The sequence below is a fragment of the Muscardinus avellanarius genome (genome assembly GCF_963383645.1).
Source record: "Muscardinus avellanarius genome assembly, chromosome: 17".
In the NCBI taxonomy this organism is placed as follows: Eukaryota; Metazoa; Chordata; class Mammalia; order Rodentia; family Gliridae; genus Muscardinus; species Muscardinus avellanarius.
Window position 1 is genome coordinate 51,189,638 of NC_137803.1, and position 19,853 is coordinate 51,209,490.

General features: G+C 42.1%; 1 protein-coding gene across 1 annotated transcript in view; it reads left to right on the forward strand.

Moving 5' to 3' along the window:
- Positions 1 to 19,853, forward strand: part of OSBPL1A (oxysterol binding protein like 1A) — a gene marked incomplete at both ends in the record, with an annotated part of 217,349 nt that overhangs the window by 47,848 nt on the left and 149,648 nt on the right. The window contains 4 exons of the mRNA XM_080714416.1: positions 16,884 to 16,945; positions 17,259 to 17,303; positions 19,487 to 19,560; positions 19,664 to 19,727. Coding sequence (XP_080570542.1) covers positions 16,884 to 16,945; positions 17,259 to 17,303; positions 19,487 to 19,560; positions 19,664 to 19,727 — 245 coding nt within the window. The remainder of the gene's footprint in view (positions 1 to 16,883; positions 16,946 to 17,258; positions 17,304 to 19,486; positions 19,561 to 19,663; positions 19,728 to 19,853) is intronic.

Here is a 19,853-nt window from a genome sequence, read left to right on the forward strand (position 1 = left end):
ACGCTTGTAATCCCCGCGCTTGGGAGGCAGAGACAGGAGGATCGCACAGGTTCGAAGCCAGCCTCAGCTACTTAGTGAGACCCTGTTTCCAAATAAAATAAAAAATAGGTCTGGGAGTGTAGCCCAAATGTAGAAAGCCTCTGGGTTCCATTCCCAGCACCACACATACACACAAAAAAGTTAAAAAGTTCACAAAAAATAAATAAATAAACATTAGTTTTCTGCTCAGTTAAGACTTAACTGTTTAATAAGAGAAGTGAGCAGTGGGGGGATGAGATGCTTTATGAAGATTAATATGCTTATAATATCTAAGGACATGACAGATCCAAGACTCTAGGGAGGAACCAGTGGGACCATTGAACTGGCCTTAGGTAAGAAGTAATTGTGACCTGAACTTTATTGACATCAATAGGAATAGAAAGGAGAAAGAAAATGTGTTGTAGAATCTGCTGCTTCTCTTCCCTTCCCTTGGTTGACCCTTATGCTCTGCATTGTCAGTGTCCATTAGAAATAGAGTGAGAATGGCGGGCATAGTGGCGCACGCTTGTCATCCCCGCGCTTGGGAGGCGGAGACAGGAGGATCGCGCAGGTTCGAAGCCAGCCGCACTGGCTTAAGAGACCCTGTTTCCAAATAAAAAAGTATAAAAATAGGTCTGGGAGCATAGCCCGGAGGTAGAAGGGCTTCCAGGAATCCCAGTACCACAAAAAAATATATCTATATCTCACTATATATATAGTGAGACTGCTGGGCGTAATGGTACTCACCTGTAATCCTAATACTTGGGAGGCAGAAACAGGAGAATCACAGGTTGGAGGGCAGCCTTAGCAAATAGAGAGACTCTCATCAGCCTAGCAAGACCTTGTTTCAAAATAAAAAAATAGGGCTGGGAGTGTAGCTCAGAGATAGAATGCCCCTGAGTTCATTCCCCAGTAACATACACACACACACGTGCATGCATGCATGCGCGCACACACACACACACACACACACACACACACATGAAATATAGTGAGAGTCTAGGTGTGGTGGCACACATCTCTAATCCCACTACTTGGAAGATGAGGGCTCTTAGATTTGAGGCCAGCATTAGCAATTTAGCAAGACAATATTTAAACATAAAAAAAATAGCTAGGTGTGGTGGCGCAAGCTTGTTATCTCAGCATCAAAGAGGCGGAGACCAGAGAATTGCAATTTGTGCACAGCCTCAGCTACTTAGCCAGGCCCTTTGCAAGTCAGTGAGACTCTGTTTCCAAAAAATAAAAACAAAAAACAAAAAAACAAAAACACTAAAAAGTAGGGCTGGGGATGTAGCTCGGAGGTACAGTGCCTCTGGGTTCCATCTCCAGTACCGGGGGGGAAAAAAAGATAAAAAAATAGGCCTGAGGGTGTAGAACGCCCTGGGGTTCAATCCTCAGAATCAAAAAGAAATATAGTGGGAGCCACATACATAATTCTAGTAGCCACATTGAAAAAGAGTTAAAATTGATTTAAAAATATATTTATCTAAGACAATACATTCAAAATACCATTTCAGCATGTAATCAGAAAAAGGTCATTGGCATTTTCTATCCCATTTTGACACTGTCTCTGAAATCTGGTGCACATTTTACACTTACGGCACATCTCCATTTGGACCAGCCACATTTCAGCTACTTGTTAGTGAAGTGTGATTAGCGTCTACCGCAAGAAGCAGCACAGCTCTGGACATAGGAAACTGTTCAAGGCTCTGGTTAACCATGCTGTCCTCACTTTTCATGATACTCTCTCTGCCAGAAACGCCTGTTTCTGCTTGTCCATCTGGTAAACCCTATTCTCATTTCAAGAACTGAACTCTGCTTCCCCAGAGATGTGTTCTCTGCATCCCTGAGAGAATGGGAGGATGGAGAAGAGGTTGCGTTCAGAAGGGAGAGAAACATCTGTCTCACGGAAGCCAAGAGTATCATACGCAGCTTAGACTGAGAGGGTGAACGCTGAGAAGGGTTGTGGGATTCAGTGGCTCAATGCCCAGTGGTCATTTCTGAAAGACCAGTTTGCCCTCGGTTGTTGGGGAAAAGCTGGTCTAGGTTTAGGACTGAGTAGGAAGTGAAGACACTGAGGTAGCATTACCCAGGTACTTCCACTGAGAACCAAAGGGAGACCGTGTGGCAGCGTAGAGGTGGCTTTTATTTATTTTTGTTTTGCAAGGAGCTGTGGCTGGAACCCAGGGGCCCGGCACATGGTAGGCAAGTGTTCTACCCCTAGGCCATTTCTCAGCAATCAGTGGAGGTTTTATAAGGCACAGGGAAATTTTAGCATGTTTAAAGTTAATGAAGAACATACAATAGAAAAATACCTTAATGGGTTAATTATAACAGAAAATATGATCTAAAAAAGGTGATATTAGCTGGACATGGTGTCACACGCTTGTAATCCCCATACTTGGGAGGTTGATGATAAGTTGGGTCCTGCACTCGTGTGACTTTGTGTCACATGACCTCTGCACGGGCAAGGGGGGTCCGAAACCCCTGCGAGAATTGGGCCTTCCCGCAAGTAAACCACCCATCTCGCGGGATGCATACCTTGAAAAGGAGAGCCTGCCTCCTCTAGCTTCAGCAGACAGGCGAGAGCGCGCGCGGGGGGTGGGGGGGTGGGGGGGGACACGGTGCCTCGCCCTGATCCCCGGGAGAGCCGTGCAATTAAAACTTTACATGCCACGTGTATCTCGTATTTTTTCACACTCCGCCATACTCACATATTTTTTATTTTACATCACATTTTTTTATTTACTTAACAGTTGAGACAGGAGGATTGCAGGTTTGCAGCCAGCTCCAGCAACTTAGTGAGGCCCTCTGCAACTTAGTGAGCCCCTGTTTAAAAAAAAAAAGAAAATAGGAGCTAGGCATGGTGGCACATGCTTGTAATCCAGTACTTGCAAGGCCGAGAAAGGAAGATGGAAAATTCATGGACAGCTTCAGCTACTTAGTGAGGCCCTCCACAATTTAGTGAGACCCTGTTTAAAAGTAAGGAATAAAAAAATAGGGTGGGGATGTAACTCAGAGGTAGAATGCCTCTGGGTTCAATCCCCAGTACCAAACAAACAACAAACAAAAAAGAGCAGTGTTTATGGTAATAACCAAAACAAAATACATAGGAATATATTTGATAAAAGATGCTTAGTCTCTCTATATAGGAAATTACAAACATAACTGAAGAACATAAAGGAAGACCTAAAAAGAAATAGACCTACCGTGGTTTTGGTGAGGAGGAACTCATTCAACATTGAAAACCTAACAGTTGTCTCCAAATTAATTTATGCATTCACAGCAATTCCAGTCACAGTTCTTAGAGTTTCTAAATTAACTAGATTCTCAACTTCCATAACAGAAACAAGGGCGCAGAATTTGAAAGGGGAAGGGAGCCCATGGTCTCTCTCTGCTGGGTAAAAGGCCTAACCATGAGCACATGGTCATCGTGATATTCGTTCATCCAGAGCTGTTTACTGAGTGTCTCTGTGCTGGGCAACCTGGAGCGCAGAGGGAGCAGAGCAGAACGGGCAGGAAGCCTAGCGCACAAGATGAGTGATGCGGGGTGGGATGCAGCCGGGATGGGATGTGACTTGCGTGGCAAATGTCATCTCTCTAGTTGTGAGGAGGACAGCCTACGAGGGCAGGGAGGAAGGAAGCAGTGAGCGGGCTCGGGGATAATCCAGGTGGCAGGTGGTGTGGACTCAGGCAGCCTAGTGGCAATAAAGATGGTAGTTAAATGGTTGGGTTTTATATTTGGATTTAATATTCGCAGTCAGTCTGTGGATAAATATAGTTTTATTTTTTCAGTGCTTTTTATTAACTTTCTTTTACTTTTTAAATTTTGAAACAGAGTCTTACTAAGTTGCTGAGGCTGGACTCAAACTTGGCTCCTCCTGTGCTTCCCAAGGACTGGGAATAAAGGCACGTGCTACTACACTCGGCTCTTTAGTACATTTTTAAGGTAGAGTGGTCAGAATTTTCTGGTAGTTTGGATGTGATATAGTGAAAAATGACTGTTTGCCTTGAGCCCCCAGAAGAACAGCTTCCAGCCACTGAGAAAGAAGGCAAGGCTGCACTTAGTCATTGCTGAGAATTAGGAGTTTGGTTTTTAAAAATGTTTGAATTTGCCGGGCGTGGTGGCGCACGCTGTAATCCCCGCGCTTGGGAGGCAGAGACAGGAGGATCACGCAGGTTCAAAGCCAGCCGCGCTGGCTTAAGAGATCCTGTTTCCAAATAAATAAGTATAAAATAGGTCTGGGAGTGTAGCCCGGAGGTAGAAGGGTTTCCAGGAACCCCAGTACCACCAAAAAAAAAAAAGTTTGAATTTTAAAATATCTGTTAAACAAATCAAGTGATATTGCTGGAAGTAGAAATTTGAGGCCAGTGGAAAATTCTGTGTGGGAAAAGAAATTCAAGAATCGTAGAATGAATTAAAGTCACAGGATGGGCAGGATCTTGATACAGGTGTTGGTTCAGGGTAGATGAGCAGGCCAGGTAGTTTAGAAAGAAATGTACATGTGGGAGCTTGGCAAAGATGGCATTATGGATCGTGGCTAAAGACTTGGGTAAATAATGCTGAGACAATCGGCTCTCCATTAGAAATAGATAATTTTAGATGTCAATTTTCATAGCAAGATTACTAACTTGCAGGCACTTTTGTTTTTTTAATTTTTTATTGGTGCTTTGTATTCATATATCTTAATGGGGTACCAGATGGTGGAGGCAAACATACATCACCCACTTAGCCCTTACCCAGTTGCCGCCCCATTCCCTCCCCTTGCAGGTGCTTTAAACACCTAAACATGCAATGCAGACTTTAAAACATCAAGAGAGGCTCTGCTTTAGGCCACCATGGAATTGCCCCCTCTCCCTCTTCCTATAAACATTAAATTGGAAGTCTTATCAAGTGCAGTAAGTAAGGAAAGGTAATAAAAGGCATTGAAAAAGTAAAACTAGAGCCAGGCTTGGTGGCACATGCTTGTAATCTCAGCACTTGGGAGGCTGAGACAGGAGGATCACACAGGTTTGAAGCCAGCTAGTGAGGCTCTCAGCAACTTAGTGAGACCCTGTTTCCAAATAAAATATAAAATAGGTCTAAGAGTATAGTAGCCCAGAGATAGAAAGCCTCTGGGTTCCATCCTAGTGCCACGAAAAGAAAGAAAGAAAGAAAGAAAGAAAGAAAGAAAGAAAGAAAGAAAGAGAAAAAATAGTAAAACTATTTATTTATAGACATTAAATGCTAAAAAGTAAAAAAAAAATGCAACAACTTATTAAAACTAATGTTATGGGCTAGTGATAGCTCTGTGGTAGAATGCTTGCCTAGCATGTATGAGACCCTGAGTTAAATTCCTAGTACCTAAAAAATAAAAAGAAAGAAAAGAAAATTTTAAAAAAGGTAAGTCAACTCAATATATAAAAACCAATTATATTTCTGAATACTACTCAGAAAGTGAACTTATAAAAAGCAGTTCATTTGCAACATTAAAATTTAGGAAGGTGGTCTAAGGGATGGGGAGGGGTAAGACTGAGGTTAATTAATGAAATTATTATTATCAACTATGTGTACATATGTGAAAATACCAGTGTCAATCTCAGGACTCTGTATGGAGAGGCGTGGGCTGGGGAGGCAGCGGGGGGGGGGGGTCACCAGGGGCTGTGTGCATGTGTGTCACTGTCAACATGAGTATGATGTGAGACGATAATGCACCAATAAAAGCATTTAAAAAATTTTATGAAATACTTAGGGAGAAACTTGGTTAAAGATGTACAAGACTTGTACACTAAAAACCACAAAACAGGAGCCAGGTGTGGTGGCGCACACTTCTAATCCCAGCATTCGGGAGGCTGAGACTGGAGGATCATGGTTCACAGACAGCCTCAGCTACTTACGCCCCTTGCAACTCAGTGAGACCCTTTTTCAAAATAAAAAGAATAAAAACAATAATGCTGGGGGGTAGAGGTAGCCCTGGGTTCCATCCTCAGTACTGTTAAAAAAAAAAAAGATTACTAAATAAATGGAAAAATGTACTATTTTTCAGGTATTGGAAAACAACATTATTGAGGTATCCGTTTTCCCTAAATTGATCAAATGATTCAGTATAATCCTGATAAAAATTCTCAGCATAATTTTAATAACTGAAAAATTGATCATAAATTTTATATGGAAATAAAAAGAACCTAGCATATTCAAAGTGCTTTGAAAAAGAATAAAGCTGGAGATTTCGATTACCTTATTCTAGAACAGTGTGGTATTGTCTTAAAAATAAATAGGCCATACATGGTGACACATGCCTATAATCCCAGTACTTGGGAGGCTGAGACAGGAGGATTTCAGGTTTTCACAACATAGGAAGATTCTCAGCAACCTGGTGACCTTGTTTCAAAGTAAAAAAAATAAACTGGTCATTTTAACCCACACCTGTAATCCCAGCACTTGGGAGGCTGAGAAAGGAGGATTGTAGATGAGAAAACAGCCTCATCAACATAAGGAAACTCCCAGTAACCTAGTGAGACCGTGTTTTAAAACAAATGAAAAGGTCTTATAGCTTGGAGATCAAAGGCCCCTGGGTTTAGTTCCTAGTACCACAAAAATCACAATCTATCAATAATATAGTCTGGGGGTATAGTTTAGAGGTAGGATCAATACCCAGTGTCTCCTGTTTCTCTCTCTCTCTCTCTCTCTCTCTCTCTCTCTCTCTCTCTCTCTCTCTCACACACACACACACACACACACACACACACACACACACAGGAGAGAAGCCAGTGGGAAAAGCATAAGCTTTTCAGCAAGTAGTATTGCAAAAGTTGTATAGCAGTATGCAAAGCTGACCTCATGCCATATGTAAAACTTAACTCTCAACAAATCACAGAAATGAATATGAGTTGAACTCATAAAAATAGAGAAGAAAGCATAGAAAATCTTACTTTGGGTTAGGCAAAGATTTCTTAAATATGACACAAAAATAAAATACTGCTATTGGGCTTTGTCAAAGTTGGTAAGTTTTACTTTATAAAAGACATTGCAAATGCTAGCCCAGGCTTATAATCCCAGTACTTAGGAGGCTGAGACAGGAGGATCACAGGTTCGAGGACAGCCTTATCTACTTAGGCCCTCCGCAACTTAGTGATGTAGGAATGCAGGAAGAAAAGCCTTCCCCAGCCTGAGGTTTTAGTTAAGGAAGCCCTTACCGATATTAGAGTTAAGGGAATATTATATAAGGTTAGGATAAGAAGGTAGCAGTTTGTGTAAGCAATGAATTGAATAAATGGGCAAACTTCTTACTTCTGTTATAACCTGCTTAAGACCCTGGCTGAGGTACCGGAGATAAGTGTCAAGAGATAGCCGCTTGTCCAAGCAGAGGAGATAGCCATTTGTTTCAGACAGGGATAATACGGAAGGAATGTTGGAAGCCATAAAAGTTATCTGACGGGAAACATTTGCCAGCTAGGGGCGGCTCCTGAAGCACGGGCGCACATCCCCCCATAGGGAAGACAAAGGAGACCCTTGGCGGGCAATGACTTAGGGAGGCAGCTCTGTGAAACCATTTGCTGTAATTCAAATGGATGTGTGATTGCTTTAAACTTAGTGGTTGTACCTGTTTACCAGTTTAATTGATTGGATGTATCTTTTGCGGGCTTCTCTTTGGCGGGCTCTGGTGTGTGTGCCCACCCCCTACTCCGGCTATAAAGTTAGAGGGAACCCAGAGGCTAGGGGCCGCCGGACCACGACTGACTCCTCCCCACGGGTGAGTGCCGTCGGTCCTGGAAGGCCCCTTGCCGGTGAGGAACACGCTGCAGCAATAAACCCTGCTTGGAATTACGTCCCTGTGTACTCTCCGTTATTTGGGAAGGTGGGCAATCTCGAACTCTTCAGTGAGACCCTGTTTCAAAATAAAGAATGAAAAGCCGGGCGTGGTGGCGCACGCTTGTAATCCCCGCACTTGGGAGGCAGAGACAGGAGGATCACGCAGGTTCGAAGCCAGCCTCGTGCGCTGGCTTAGGAGACCCTGTTTCCAAATAAAAATGTTAAAATAGGTCTGGGAGTGTAGCCCGGAGGTAGAAGGGCTTCCAGGAACCCCAGTACCACCAAAAAAATAAATAAATAAAAAAGAATGAAAAATTGGGTTGGGACTGCAAAATTAATAATAATAATAATAATAATAATAATAATAATAATAATAATAGAAATGCTAGTTGTTGTATAAGAGAAAAATCTTAGAGATGTCTATCTATCTATCTATCTATATATATATAACATCTCTATCTATCTATCTATATAACATATAACAGCAGACTTGTATGTAGGCTATATAATAAACCCTCATAACTTAATGGGAAGGTAAACAGCCCGATTTTGAAAAGGTTCAAATGCTTGACTAAAGAAGCTGTACAAGCTGTGCACTGTGGCGCATGCCTGTAATCCCAGGTTTTGGGAGGCTGAGACAGGAGGATTACGGCTTCAATTTAGTGAGACCTTGATTCTAAATAAAAAATAAAATAGGACTAGAGGTGTAGCTCAGAGGTAGAACGCTCCTAGGCTCAATTTCCAGTACAGACCAAAAAAATAAAAAATAAAAAAATGTGCAGATGGTAAAAAAGCATGTGACTAAAGTCTTCAGATAGAGATATAAAAATCTAGATTAAAATTCATCCACATGAAAAAATTTACATGAATATAAGCGGATATGTACTATGATGTTTATTTTAGCTCTACTTTAAATAGTGAGAGCGAGGCCTGTTCAAACCTGCTGTGGCTTATTCTTTGCACAATACTAAAATAGATAAAGCTGGAACTACATGTGCCCACAGGGGCTAAACGAAAACACCCCTGAGTACAGATGAGTTACTGACCTGTAGCTTCATCCGGAACCCTTAATAAACATTTTAAAATATGTTGCTTTTGTTTTGGTACTGGGGGTTGAACTCAGGGGCATTCTACCTCTGAACTACTTAACTGCTTAGCTGGTCACCTGGGATCCTCCTGCCTCGGCCTTCCAAATACTGGGATTACAGGTGCACACCACCATGCCTGGCTTCTGTTGTGTCTTTGGACTAGTATAGGTCCTTCTTATCTATTTATATGCCTTGTTTAAGAGCATTTTTTATTTGCAAAACTAAACATTTATAAGTCACCAAAGACATGTACAATCACCTATACTCGAAACGTCCAAAGACTTTTAGCTGCTAATGTTTCATGTTTTGTGGTGCTGGGGATTGAACCAGGGGCATTCTACCTCTGAGAATGAAATACTCCTTCATTTTTTTTTATTTTTATTTTTATTTTTTTTTTGTGGTACTTGGGGTGGAACCCAGAGGCTTTCTACCTCTGGGCTATACACCCAGACCTATTTTTACTTTATTTGGAAACAGGGTCTCACTAAGTTGCTGAGAGCCTCATAAAGTAGCTGAGGCTGGCTTCAAACCTGTGCAATCCTCCTGTCTCAGCCTCCCAGGTGCGGGGATTACAAGTGTGAACCACCATGCCTGGCATATGTTTCATGTTAAAGTAGAGTTTATTTTGTTGTTTCTGGGGATTGAGCCCAGGGCCTCACACGTGTCAGTCATATGCTCTGCCACTGAGCTATATTCTCAGCCCTGTAAAATAGATTTTTCCCCGCTGTGGTACCAGGAGTTGAATCCAGGGGTCTTCTACCTCTGAGCTATACCCCCAGTCTTATTTTATGTTTATTTTGAAGCAAGGTTGACGAGAGTCTCACTATTTTCTGAGGCTGTCCTCAAACCTGTGATCGTCCTGTTTCAGCCTCCCAAGAACATGTGCCACCATGCCCGGCTAAAATAATTTTTATAAAGTTTTAAGTGATGGGTTTTAACTAAAGAATGTAAGTAAAAGGAAGGTTACATATTACCATGACAATACAGAGATGGGGACGTAGCTCAGGGGTAGAGCACTTGTGTTTGTGCACCCATATGCACACAGTTCTTTTTTTATTATTATTATTTTTATGGTACTGGGGGTGAAACCCAGAGATTTTCTACTTCTGGGCTACACTCCCAGACCCATTTCATATTTCATTTGGAAACAGGGTCTCACTAAGTTGCTGAGAGCCTCACTAGGTAGCTGAGGCTGGCTTCGAACCCGTGCGATCCTCCTGTCTCAGCCTCCCAAGCGCGGGGATTACAAGCGTGCGCCACCACGCCCGTCTAGGCACACATTTCTTGACCTCAGTTTAATTTCAGTGAGAGATAATCTAACAGTCACCATTTGTGTTTCGTGTCTGACACTGAAGTCATTGGGACAGTTGGGGCCAGGCTGTAGGGCACAGATATGGCTGCTAAGCTTTCTTGCTGGGGTGTGGCAGGGGGGACCTCTCACAGCATGGGGGAGGGTGTGGGCTGGCTAACGCTTCAGGGTGCGGATGCTTCTTTTAGTTCACAAATTGTACATAGGGTTGAAATGTGTGTGGGAGGAGGGGGGGCGCTGGAGATTGGACCCAGGAACATTCTACCTCTGAGCTACATCCCCAGCCCTATTTTTAATTTGGAAGCAGGGTCTCACTAAATTGCTGAGGACCTTGCTAAATTACTGAGGCTGGCTTCAATCCTGTCCAATCCTGTCTCAACTTCCTAAGTACTGAGATCACGGGCACTGGTTACCGTGCCTGGCGCAATACTACTTTATCAAGCATCAGCACTTTGTGTCATATTGTCCCTGAAAGTACATATTCCTCATAGCTCACCCTCTGGAGAATACTTCATGTGGATATAGCAATAATTCACCCAAAATTTAGTGATAAGACATATATATATATATATATATATATATATATATATATATATATATATGGCTACTAACATATTTTTTTGTGTATGTGGGTCTGGGGATGGAACCCAGGGGCATTTGACCTCCGAGACACACTTCCTGCCCTATTTTTTATTCTTTATTTTGAAACAGGGTCTCACTGAGTTGTAAAGGCCATCACTAAGTAGCTGAGGCTGTCCGCGAACCGCGATCCTCTCGTCTCAGCCTCCCGAATGCTGGGATTATACTTCCACATTTTTACATTAAAATTTTTCTAGTATGAGCTGGTCATAGTGGTACACATGTGTAATTCCAGTACTTGGGAGTTGAGACAGGAGGATCACATGTTTGAGGACAGCCTCAGCAAGTAGTGAGACTTTTGGTAACCTAACAAGACCCTGTTTCAAAGCAAAAAATAAAATTGGGCCAGATGTGGTGGCACATGTTTGTAATCCCAGTACTTGGGAGGCTGAGACAGGAGGATCGCAGGTTCACATCCAGCCCCAGCTACTTAGTGAGGCCCTCTGCAACTTAGACTGTTTCAAAATAAAAAATATGGCTGAGGATGTAGTTTGGAGGTGAATGCCTGTGGACTCAATCCTTAGTACCAAAAAAGGAATGAATGAGTGAGTGAATAAATAAATTAATATAGGGCTGGGGGCATGTAGTTTGGAGGTAAAATGCCTCTGGTTCATTTCCCAGTAACACACACACACACACACTGGCCTTTCTTAAGATGTGGTGGTTTTACATTTTTAATCAAATTTGTTGATTCTCTTTAATTTTTCTAAGACTTCTGAGCTGAGGTAGAACTTAGAAGAGCTTATAAGTATTCACTTCTTTATTCTGGAAGTTTACTTTTTTTTTTTTTTTTTGGTGGTACTGGCATTCCTGGAAGCCCTCTTACCTCCGGGCTACACTCCTAGACCTATTTTATATATATATTTTTTATTTGGAAACAGGGTCTCTTAGCCAGCGCAGCTGGCTTCAAACCTGTGTGATCCTCCTTTCTCCGCCTCCCAAGCGAGATTACAAGCGTGCACCACCACGCCGGGCTATTCTGGAAGTTTACTCTAATCACACTCCTCCGTTTATTCAGCACGTACTGAGCAACTTCTGTGTTCCAAGCTCTGTGTTTTTGGAGATGGGATCTTACCACACTGTCCAGCCTGCCTCAAACACCTGCGCTCAAGGGATCCTCCTGCATCAGCCTCAAGAGTAGCTGGGACTACAGGTGTGCACCACTGCACCCAGGTCTCTTGGGGCTTATATTTTGTTGAAAGACAGACAAAAACTAAATACAGATCTGCTGTTGAGGCAGTGAGGCGCAGAAAAATAAAAAAGGACTGCAGAACTGGAGGGTAACCGCAGCAGGACGGGGCTGTTGCCGCAGAAAAGGGGCTCCATGCAGCAACTCTGAGCTGAGCGGGGACCTCCCCAGAGCTGGCAGGAGAGCGTCCAGAGAAAGCAAGCTGAAGGCTGAGTGGGGAGAGCTGGGCTGCTTTGAGGAGCAGTGTTGCCAGGCACCTGGAGCCTGGCGAGCGGGGAGGAGCCCGGAGCTTGACCAGGGCTGGGCGCTGTGTGGGTAGGGTGGGGGGTCCTGAGCCGGAGAGCTGACCTGAGTCCCACACCGAAGCAACCTTTTGCTTTCCGTTGTTTTGTTAACCTATCTCATACATTAGAAGAATTTCTTTTTTTTTTTTTAATTGTCTCATCTCTCTCCTCCTTTGCCAGGACTGCACTTTTAATGATTGTTTGGGTGTTTTTCCCCGGCCCTTTTATTTTTATTTTGAAACAGAGTCTTAGTAAGGTGCTGAGCCTAAGTTTCAGAGACTGACCTCAAACCAGTGAACCTCCCATCTCAGCCTCCCAAGTACTACGATTACAGGCATGCACCACCACACCTGGATTAATGGTTGTTTTAATATCTGATAAGTTTCCCCCATATTACTCTTGTTTTTAAAGATTTTCTTTGACATACGTATCTGTTTATTCTTCCAGATGGCAATTAAAATAATGTTCTTAGGTTCTTGGTAAAAGTACTGTTGGAATTTAATTACAAGTGCATTCTATATAAATCAATTAGAGTAGAAATGGCATCTTTACTGAGTTCTTCTATTAAGGGACAAATGTGTATCATGCTCAGTGCTAAATGTCCTGTCAGTCTTATTTTTTACTCAGTTTTGTTGTGGATGAGAACTGGAGCACATTTTTGAAATGATCGGTTACGGAGCTCCGGTAGGTAAGGAAGCTATTTCTTCTAGTTCAAAATATATTTTATTGAATTCTTCCCATGTGCCAGGCACTTTAGACACTGAATCTAGGAACAAGGCTCTGTCCTGGGGTTTCATCTAGTTGGCAGGAGCTCAGATTTTATTTTGGGGATTAGAGCAGAATTCTGCGAAATATTTCTGTGCCTAAAGGAATAGTTTTTCAAAAGTGCTGTGCCGATAGAATGAAAATGATGGAACTGGCAGACTTTTCCAAAGCACCTTTCTCTGTGCGAGGTAAATAACTAGAACTGATTTCTGGGTTAACTTTTTTTTTAAAGTCCTTTCCTCATTAGAAGTAATTTTTTATTAGTCCCAGCTTTATGTGTTAGCAGTCCTATAAATCTAACTTCAAAAATATATCTCAAACCCACAGGCTTCTCCATATTTAAAACTGTCTCTTTTACTGATTCTCAAGTCAAGGCCACAAGTGTCTTTGGCCTGTACTGTGGCTAGTGCTTTATAACTAGTATTTCTGCTTTTCTGTTGCCCACACATATAAAACATATTCAACCCAGCAGCCATAATTCCCTTTTTTTTTTTTTTTTGGTGGTGGTACTGGGGATGGAACCCTTCTACCTCTGGGCTACACTCCCAGACCTATTTTATATTTTTTATTTGGAAATAGGGTCTCTTAAGCCAGCAAGGCTGGCTTCGAACCTGCGCGATCCTCCTGTCTCCGCCTCCCAAGCCCGGGGATTACAAGCGTGCGCCACCACGCCCGGCAATGATTACCTTTTAAAAAAATATTATTGTAAGCCAGGCATGGTGGTGCATGCATGTAATTCCAGTACTTGGAAGGCTGAGGCAGGAGGATCACAGGTTTAAAGCCAGCTTCAGGACATTAGCAACCCCCCCCCCCCCACACACACACACAACACAAGAGACTTAATGAGACCCTGTTTCAAAATAAAATAGGGCTGGGGGGTGTAGCTTAGAGGCAGAACGCCCCTGGGTTCAAGCTGTAGCACCACAAAAACAAAAGGCATTATTGTAGCTCGGCATGGTGGCACAGGCCTACAATCCTCCAGCACCTAAGGAAGCTGAGGCAGGAGGACTGCACGTTTGAGGCCAGCCTCAGCAACTTAGAACTTATTTCAAAATAAAAAGGCTGAGTGTGCTGGCACATGCTTATAATCCCAGCATTTGGGAGGCTGAGACAGGAGGAATATGGTTCGTGGACAGCCTCAGCTACTTACTGAGGCCCTTTGCACCTCAGTGAGACCCTCTTTCAAAATATAGAATAAAAAATCAGGCTGGGGTTAAGCCGGGCGTGGTGGCGCATGCTTGTAATCCCTGTGCTTGGGAGGCTGAGACAGGAGGATCGCACGGGTTCGAAGCCAGCCTCAGCTACTTAGTGAGGCTCTCAGCAACTTAGTGAGACCCTGTTTCCAAATAAAAATATAAAAAAGGTCTGGGAGTATAGCCTGGAGGTAGAAAGCCTCTGGGTTCCACCCCCAGTACCACACACACACACACAAAAAAAAAAAAAAGAAAAAAATAGGGCTGGGGTTATAGCAAATTATCAAATCTTAAAAGCATAAAATAGTTAATCAGTAATTAATTGATATGTGCCTCATTCTCTTTTAGGAATTGCCATTAATGCCTGCTCTTAATTTTTGTTTTGTTTTGTTTGGGTGTGGGTGTGGGTGTGGGTCTGGGGATGTAACCCAGGGGCATTCAACCTCTGAGCTACACCCCCTGCCCTATTTTTTATTCTTCATTTTGAAACAGGGTCTCACTAAGTTGCAGAGGGCCTCACTAAATAGCTGATTCTGTCTGTGAACCGTTCTCCTCCTGTCTCAGCCTCCTGAATGCTGGGATTACAAGCGTGCGCCACCAAGCCCGGCTGGTGCTCTTAATTTTTATCTTTTCCCACTCTTTGCATTATTTTGAAGCAGTTCAAGATAGCATGCTATTTTATCTGTAAATATTTCAGTGCAATAGTAATAATGAGATAATGACTTCTAAAAAATAGTAACCACGTGATAATCTTACAACTCTGTGAACATATTAAGAACTAATTGTATACTTTAAGTTGGTAAATGTTATGGTATATGAATTTGTATCTCAGTAGAGCTATTAAGATATAGAAGCAAGACAGGAGTGGTGGGTGACACATGCCTGTAATCCCAGCACTAGGGAGGCTGAGATAGGAGGCTCCCAGGTCCAAGGCCTGTGTCTGATAACTTAGTTGAATTTTTTCAAAACCCTGTTTCAAAATAAAAACTAAAATCAGGCTGGAGGTGTAGTTTACAGGTAAAGCAATCCTGGCTCCAATCTCCAGTTACACACACACACACACACACACACACACACACACACCCTCAGAAACACAATGGTATAAAAATAAAAATAAAAATAAAAATAATAATAATAAAAACAACAACAACAATAATAATGGAAAGCTGGGCGTGGTGGCGCACACTTGTAATCCCAGTACTTGGGAGGCTGAGACAGGAGGATTGCGGGTTAGCAGCCAGCCTCAGCTACTTAGTGAGGCCCTCTGCAACTTAATGAGACCCTGTTTCAAAATAAAATAAAAATAGAGCTGGAGGTATAGCTCAGAGGTAGAATGCCCCTAGGTTCCATCCCCCGTACCAAAAAAATTTTTTGAGTAATTTATTAAAATCATAAAGCAACTAAAGTTCACTTTTCCCCAGTTGTACATTTTAAAAACATTTGGCAGTTTTAAACATAAGTCAAATCTTACTTGAATAGTTACAACCCTGCAGTGACTTTCCATCATATTTAGGTTAAAAGCCAAACTCCTTGAGCTGGCTCACTAACTTCTGGCCTGTAGAGCCTGTATGTGGTATGGCCTCTCCCACTCCATCTCTTGCACACGAACTCATTTCTGCTTACCTCAGGGCCTTTGCATTAGTGGTTCTTCCCACTGGCATGCCCTTCCCCTGTGTTTGCACAAGGCTGGGTCTCTCTTTTCAATTTAGACATTCCTTCCTCAGAGACCCTTCTAAGATCAGCCCCTCAGCCTCCAATCTGAATTGTTTATGCCGGCCATTCTTTGTCAAATTATCTTTTAAAAAGTTTTGGCATGTCATGGATTATTACCTGTCAGTCCATTTGAATTGTCATTATGTCCTGTTTCTGCCCTTCCTCTGTGCTCTCCTTCCTGCCCAGCCCAGGTCTTTCTGTCCTGCTCCCTGTAAATCCTCACTGCCTAAGCAGGCCACTGGCCCCTAACGGGCTCTCAGAAGAAACGGACATATAAACATATCAAAGTCAACCATTAAGCCAAGCAAGGGAAGAGGGACGGGGAGGAAATAGGGTGGGAATTGGGTAGGGGTTAAATCAGTGATGTGTACATGTACACACAAGTTTTCTACCCCCATTCGATGTATGAATATAATGCATCAATAAAAAAATAAAAATAAAAAAAAGAAACGGACATAAAGATGGTCAGTACCGGCCACATGCTTGACATTTATAACACAGTTAAGTAATCAACGGTCAGATACGTTTATATAAGGTTTATATAACTAGATGAACTGTTAGACAGACGTTCCTATTATTTAAGCTGCTGTTCCTTGTGACGTTATGGCAGTCATAGGAACATGATACGGAAATCTAAGAGTGATTTAAGGCCAGAAAGTCTGATCTCAGAATGTTACAACGTGTTCTGAGGTTAATCTGATTTATTGGCTTAATATCTACCAGAAGGAGGCCACAGAGAATTAAAATGGCAACCGCCAGTAGGTGATGGTTTTGGGGAAAAAAGGTGTTACTGATGGAAAGGTGGGGGACCACAATGTGGCAGTCGTGGCCCCGATTTTGTAGCGCGTTTGAGCTCATGGCGGATCTTCTTCCTTTCCTTGTGTTTTACACAGACCAGAAACCTCTTGACCTCGCCCAGAGTGCTGAAATGAAACACGTTCTTACTGGCAACAAGGTATGTAGTCATAGGTTAAGTTAATTAATCAACTAACTTACTCATTTATTAGGACTGAGGATGGAACCCCGGGACATTCTCCCTTCTTTTTTCTTTTATTTTGAAATGGATCTCACTAAGTTGTTGAGTGTCTCCCTAGTTGCTGAGGCTGGCCACCAAACTTTGATCCTCTTATCTCAGCCTCCCAAGTTCTAGAATAATAGGTGTGTGTCATCACACTGGCGATGGTTGAAATTAGATAGCAATTTTTAGAAAAATATTCTGAATGCTTGAAATAAATCGGTACCTTTTTAATGAAATCTGTTTTTAATAGGTCATCTACAAAGCATTGAAACGATATGAAGGCCCTCTCTGGAAGGTAGGTTGGTATGGTTTTTTAATTGTAAAACAGAAAAGAAGGGTTCTTAGGTATCTCATTTCCATTAAGACCATTTTTCAGTCATTTTTGAAGTACAGCTGATCACTGACTTAGGATGGTTTGATTTACCATTATTCAACTTATAATGGTGTTAAAAAGACATTCATTTAGTAGAAACCATACTTTGAATTTTAATTTTGATCTCTTTTCTGGCTAGCAGTATGCTTTGCCGTGTGAAGTTGGGCTGGGGTGACAAGCTGCAGCCCCTAGTATCCTATGTCAGCACCATGTGAAATAACCCAAACTGTACAGGGTGCCATATTGTCGGTGGATTGCAGATACTATGTTTTGTTATTATTTATTTGCAGTACTGGATATTAAACCCAGGTACATTCTACCACTGAGCTACATCCCTAGACCTATTTCAGTTTTATTTTTGAAACAGGGTCTTTGTAAAATTGTGGAGCCTGCAATCCTGCCTCAAACCTGAAATCCTGCCTCAGCCTCCCTAGTACTGAGATTTCAAGCATGCATACCACACGTGTGTGTGTGTGTGTGTGTGTGTGTGTGTGTGTGTGTGTGTGTGTGTGTGTGTGCTGGACATGGAACCCAGACTTGTGCATGCTAGGCAAGTACTTTACCATCAAGCTACAACCCCAGCCTGTAGCTCTTTATTACAAAATAAAGTATTAGTATTATCTTTCTATTAGATGGTTTTCTTCAACTCTAGGCTAATGTGAGTATTCTGAGCAGCTTTAAAGCAGGGATAGATAAGCTATGATGTTGGATAGGTTTGGTGTATTAAATAAATGCTTTTTTTGCGGTGCTGAGGCTGAAATTCAAGCCTCATGCAAGGCAGGCATTCTACTATTAAACTACGTACCCAGCACTTAAGTGATTGTATGTATGTATGTATGTATGTATTTACTTTTGGTACTGAGGATTGAGCCAGAGATATTCTACCTCTGAACTACACACGCCTTTTATTTTTGGTCTTGAAAAATGGTCTTGCTAGGTTGCTGGAGAGTCTCATTCTGTTGCTGAGGTTGTCCTTGGACCTGCTGTCCTCCTTACTCAGCTTCCCAAGTACTAGGATTATAGAGGTGTGCCACCATGCCCAGCTATAAATATATTATTGATTTACAATATATTCAACTCCTGGTGGGTTTATTGGAATATAGCCCCATCATAAATTGCCTGTATGGTATAATCATTCTTAGATCCTACAATGTAAACCATTTTTATACTGTTAGACTTCAAGAGGTATTCCCTGGTCACTGTTTTATGTCAGTGGTCTAATACTCTTAGGTGACTAAGTTTTCTACAAAAAGGAAGAAAGGAAAATATATTTTTTCTCAGTAAATCATAGAACTGTAGCACTACTTTTTTATGAACATAAAAATCATGGATAACATGGAAGAAAATTAATATTTGAGTTATCATGGAATACACACATAAAATTCTTATTCTGAAAGTTTGTTCTTTGGAATTCAGAATGAATTGTTTTATAGAATGAACCATATTAGAACACATAATCTTTTTTGCATTTGTAAAAAATCCCTCTCTATATTTATGTGCATATATGTTATATAAAATAAACTTTGAGCTGTGCATGGTGGTACACACCTATAATCCCAGTCCTTGGGAAGCTGAGATAGGAAGATTGCAGGTTCAAAGCCAGCTTCAGCAATAGGCCTTCAGCAGCTTAGTGAGACTCTGTTTCAAAATAAACAACAAAATAAAAGGAGTGCGGGTACAGCTTGGAGGTAGAATGTCCCTGGGCTCATTCCCTAAAATACTGATGATAATAACAACAACAACACCGATGATGATAGTTTTCTTCTTTTAGACATTTATTTGTGAATCTGAGGAAATTGTCCCTGAGGCCTACAACTGGTACATCTTCTGTAAATATTCCCCAACAATAATTTCATTACCATAAGCTGCATCACTGTTGGTCTTGTGGGCGGGGCGTTTCTTCTGGTCCTGCCCCTGTAGTGGGTGATGTGTTTACATTACTTAGTACCCGAGTTCATGCTTGATCATTGTTTCATTGTTCAACACTATACTGTCTAGACGAAAGGCTCACGTGTAACTGGCAGAACATAATTCCTTCTCATCAGCCAAGTATTTGAATCCTCTTGTGTCAGCCCGGGAAATCTTTGTCGTTTTTTTCCCTGCAGAGTTCCAGATTTTTTGGCTGGAGATTATTCTGGGTAGTGTTAGAACATGGAGTTCTGTCGTGGTATAGGAAACAGTAAGTGTTCTGATCTTTATGCTTATTAAATCCCAGTATAAATAGTGAGACTTGAAGTGTTTTCACTTTCCCTTTGTCATGATCTGTAATGTTTTCTTTGAAGGCTCGATGCGGCTCATCACGTTTATCGCCAGGGCTGCAAACACCTCACTCAGGCCACGTGCACGGTAAGAGGAGGCGCGGGCTTTGTGTCCACCATGACATCAGTTCTGCAGATGTTTGCCCAAATGGAGAAATCTCGAAATGTATGCAACGGTGCAGAAAGCTCTTGTATCTATTTACATTTGAGAACA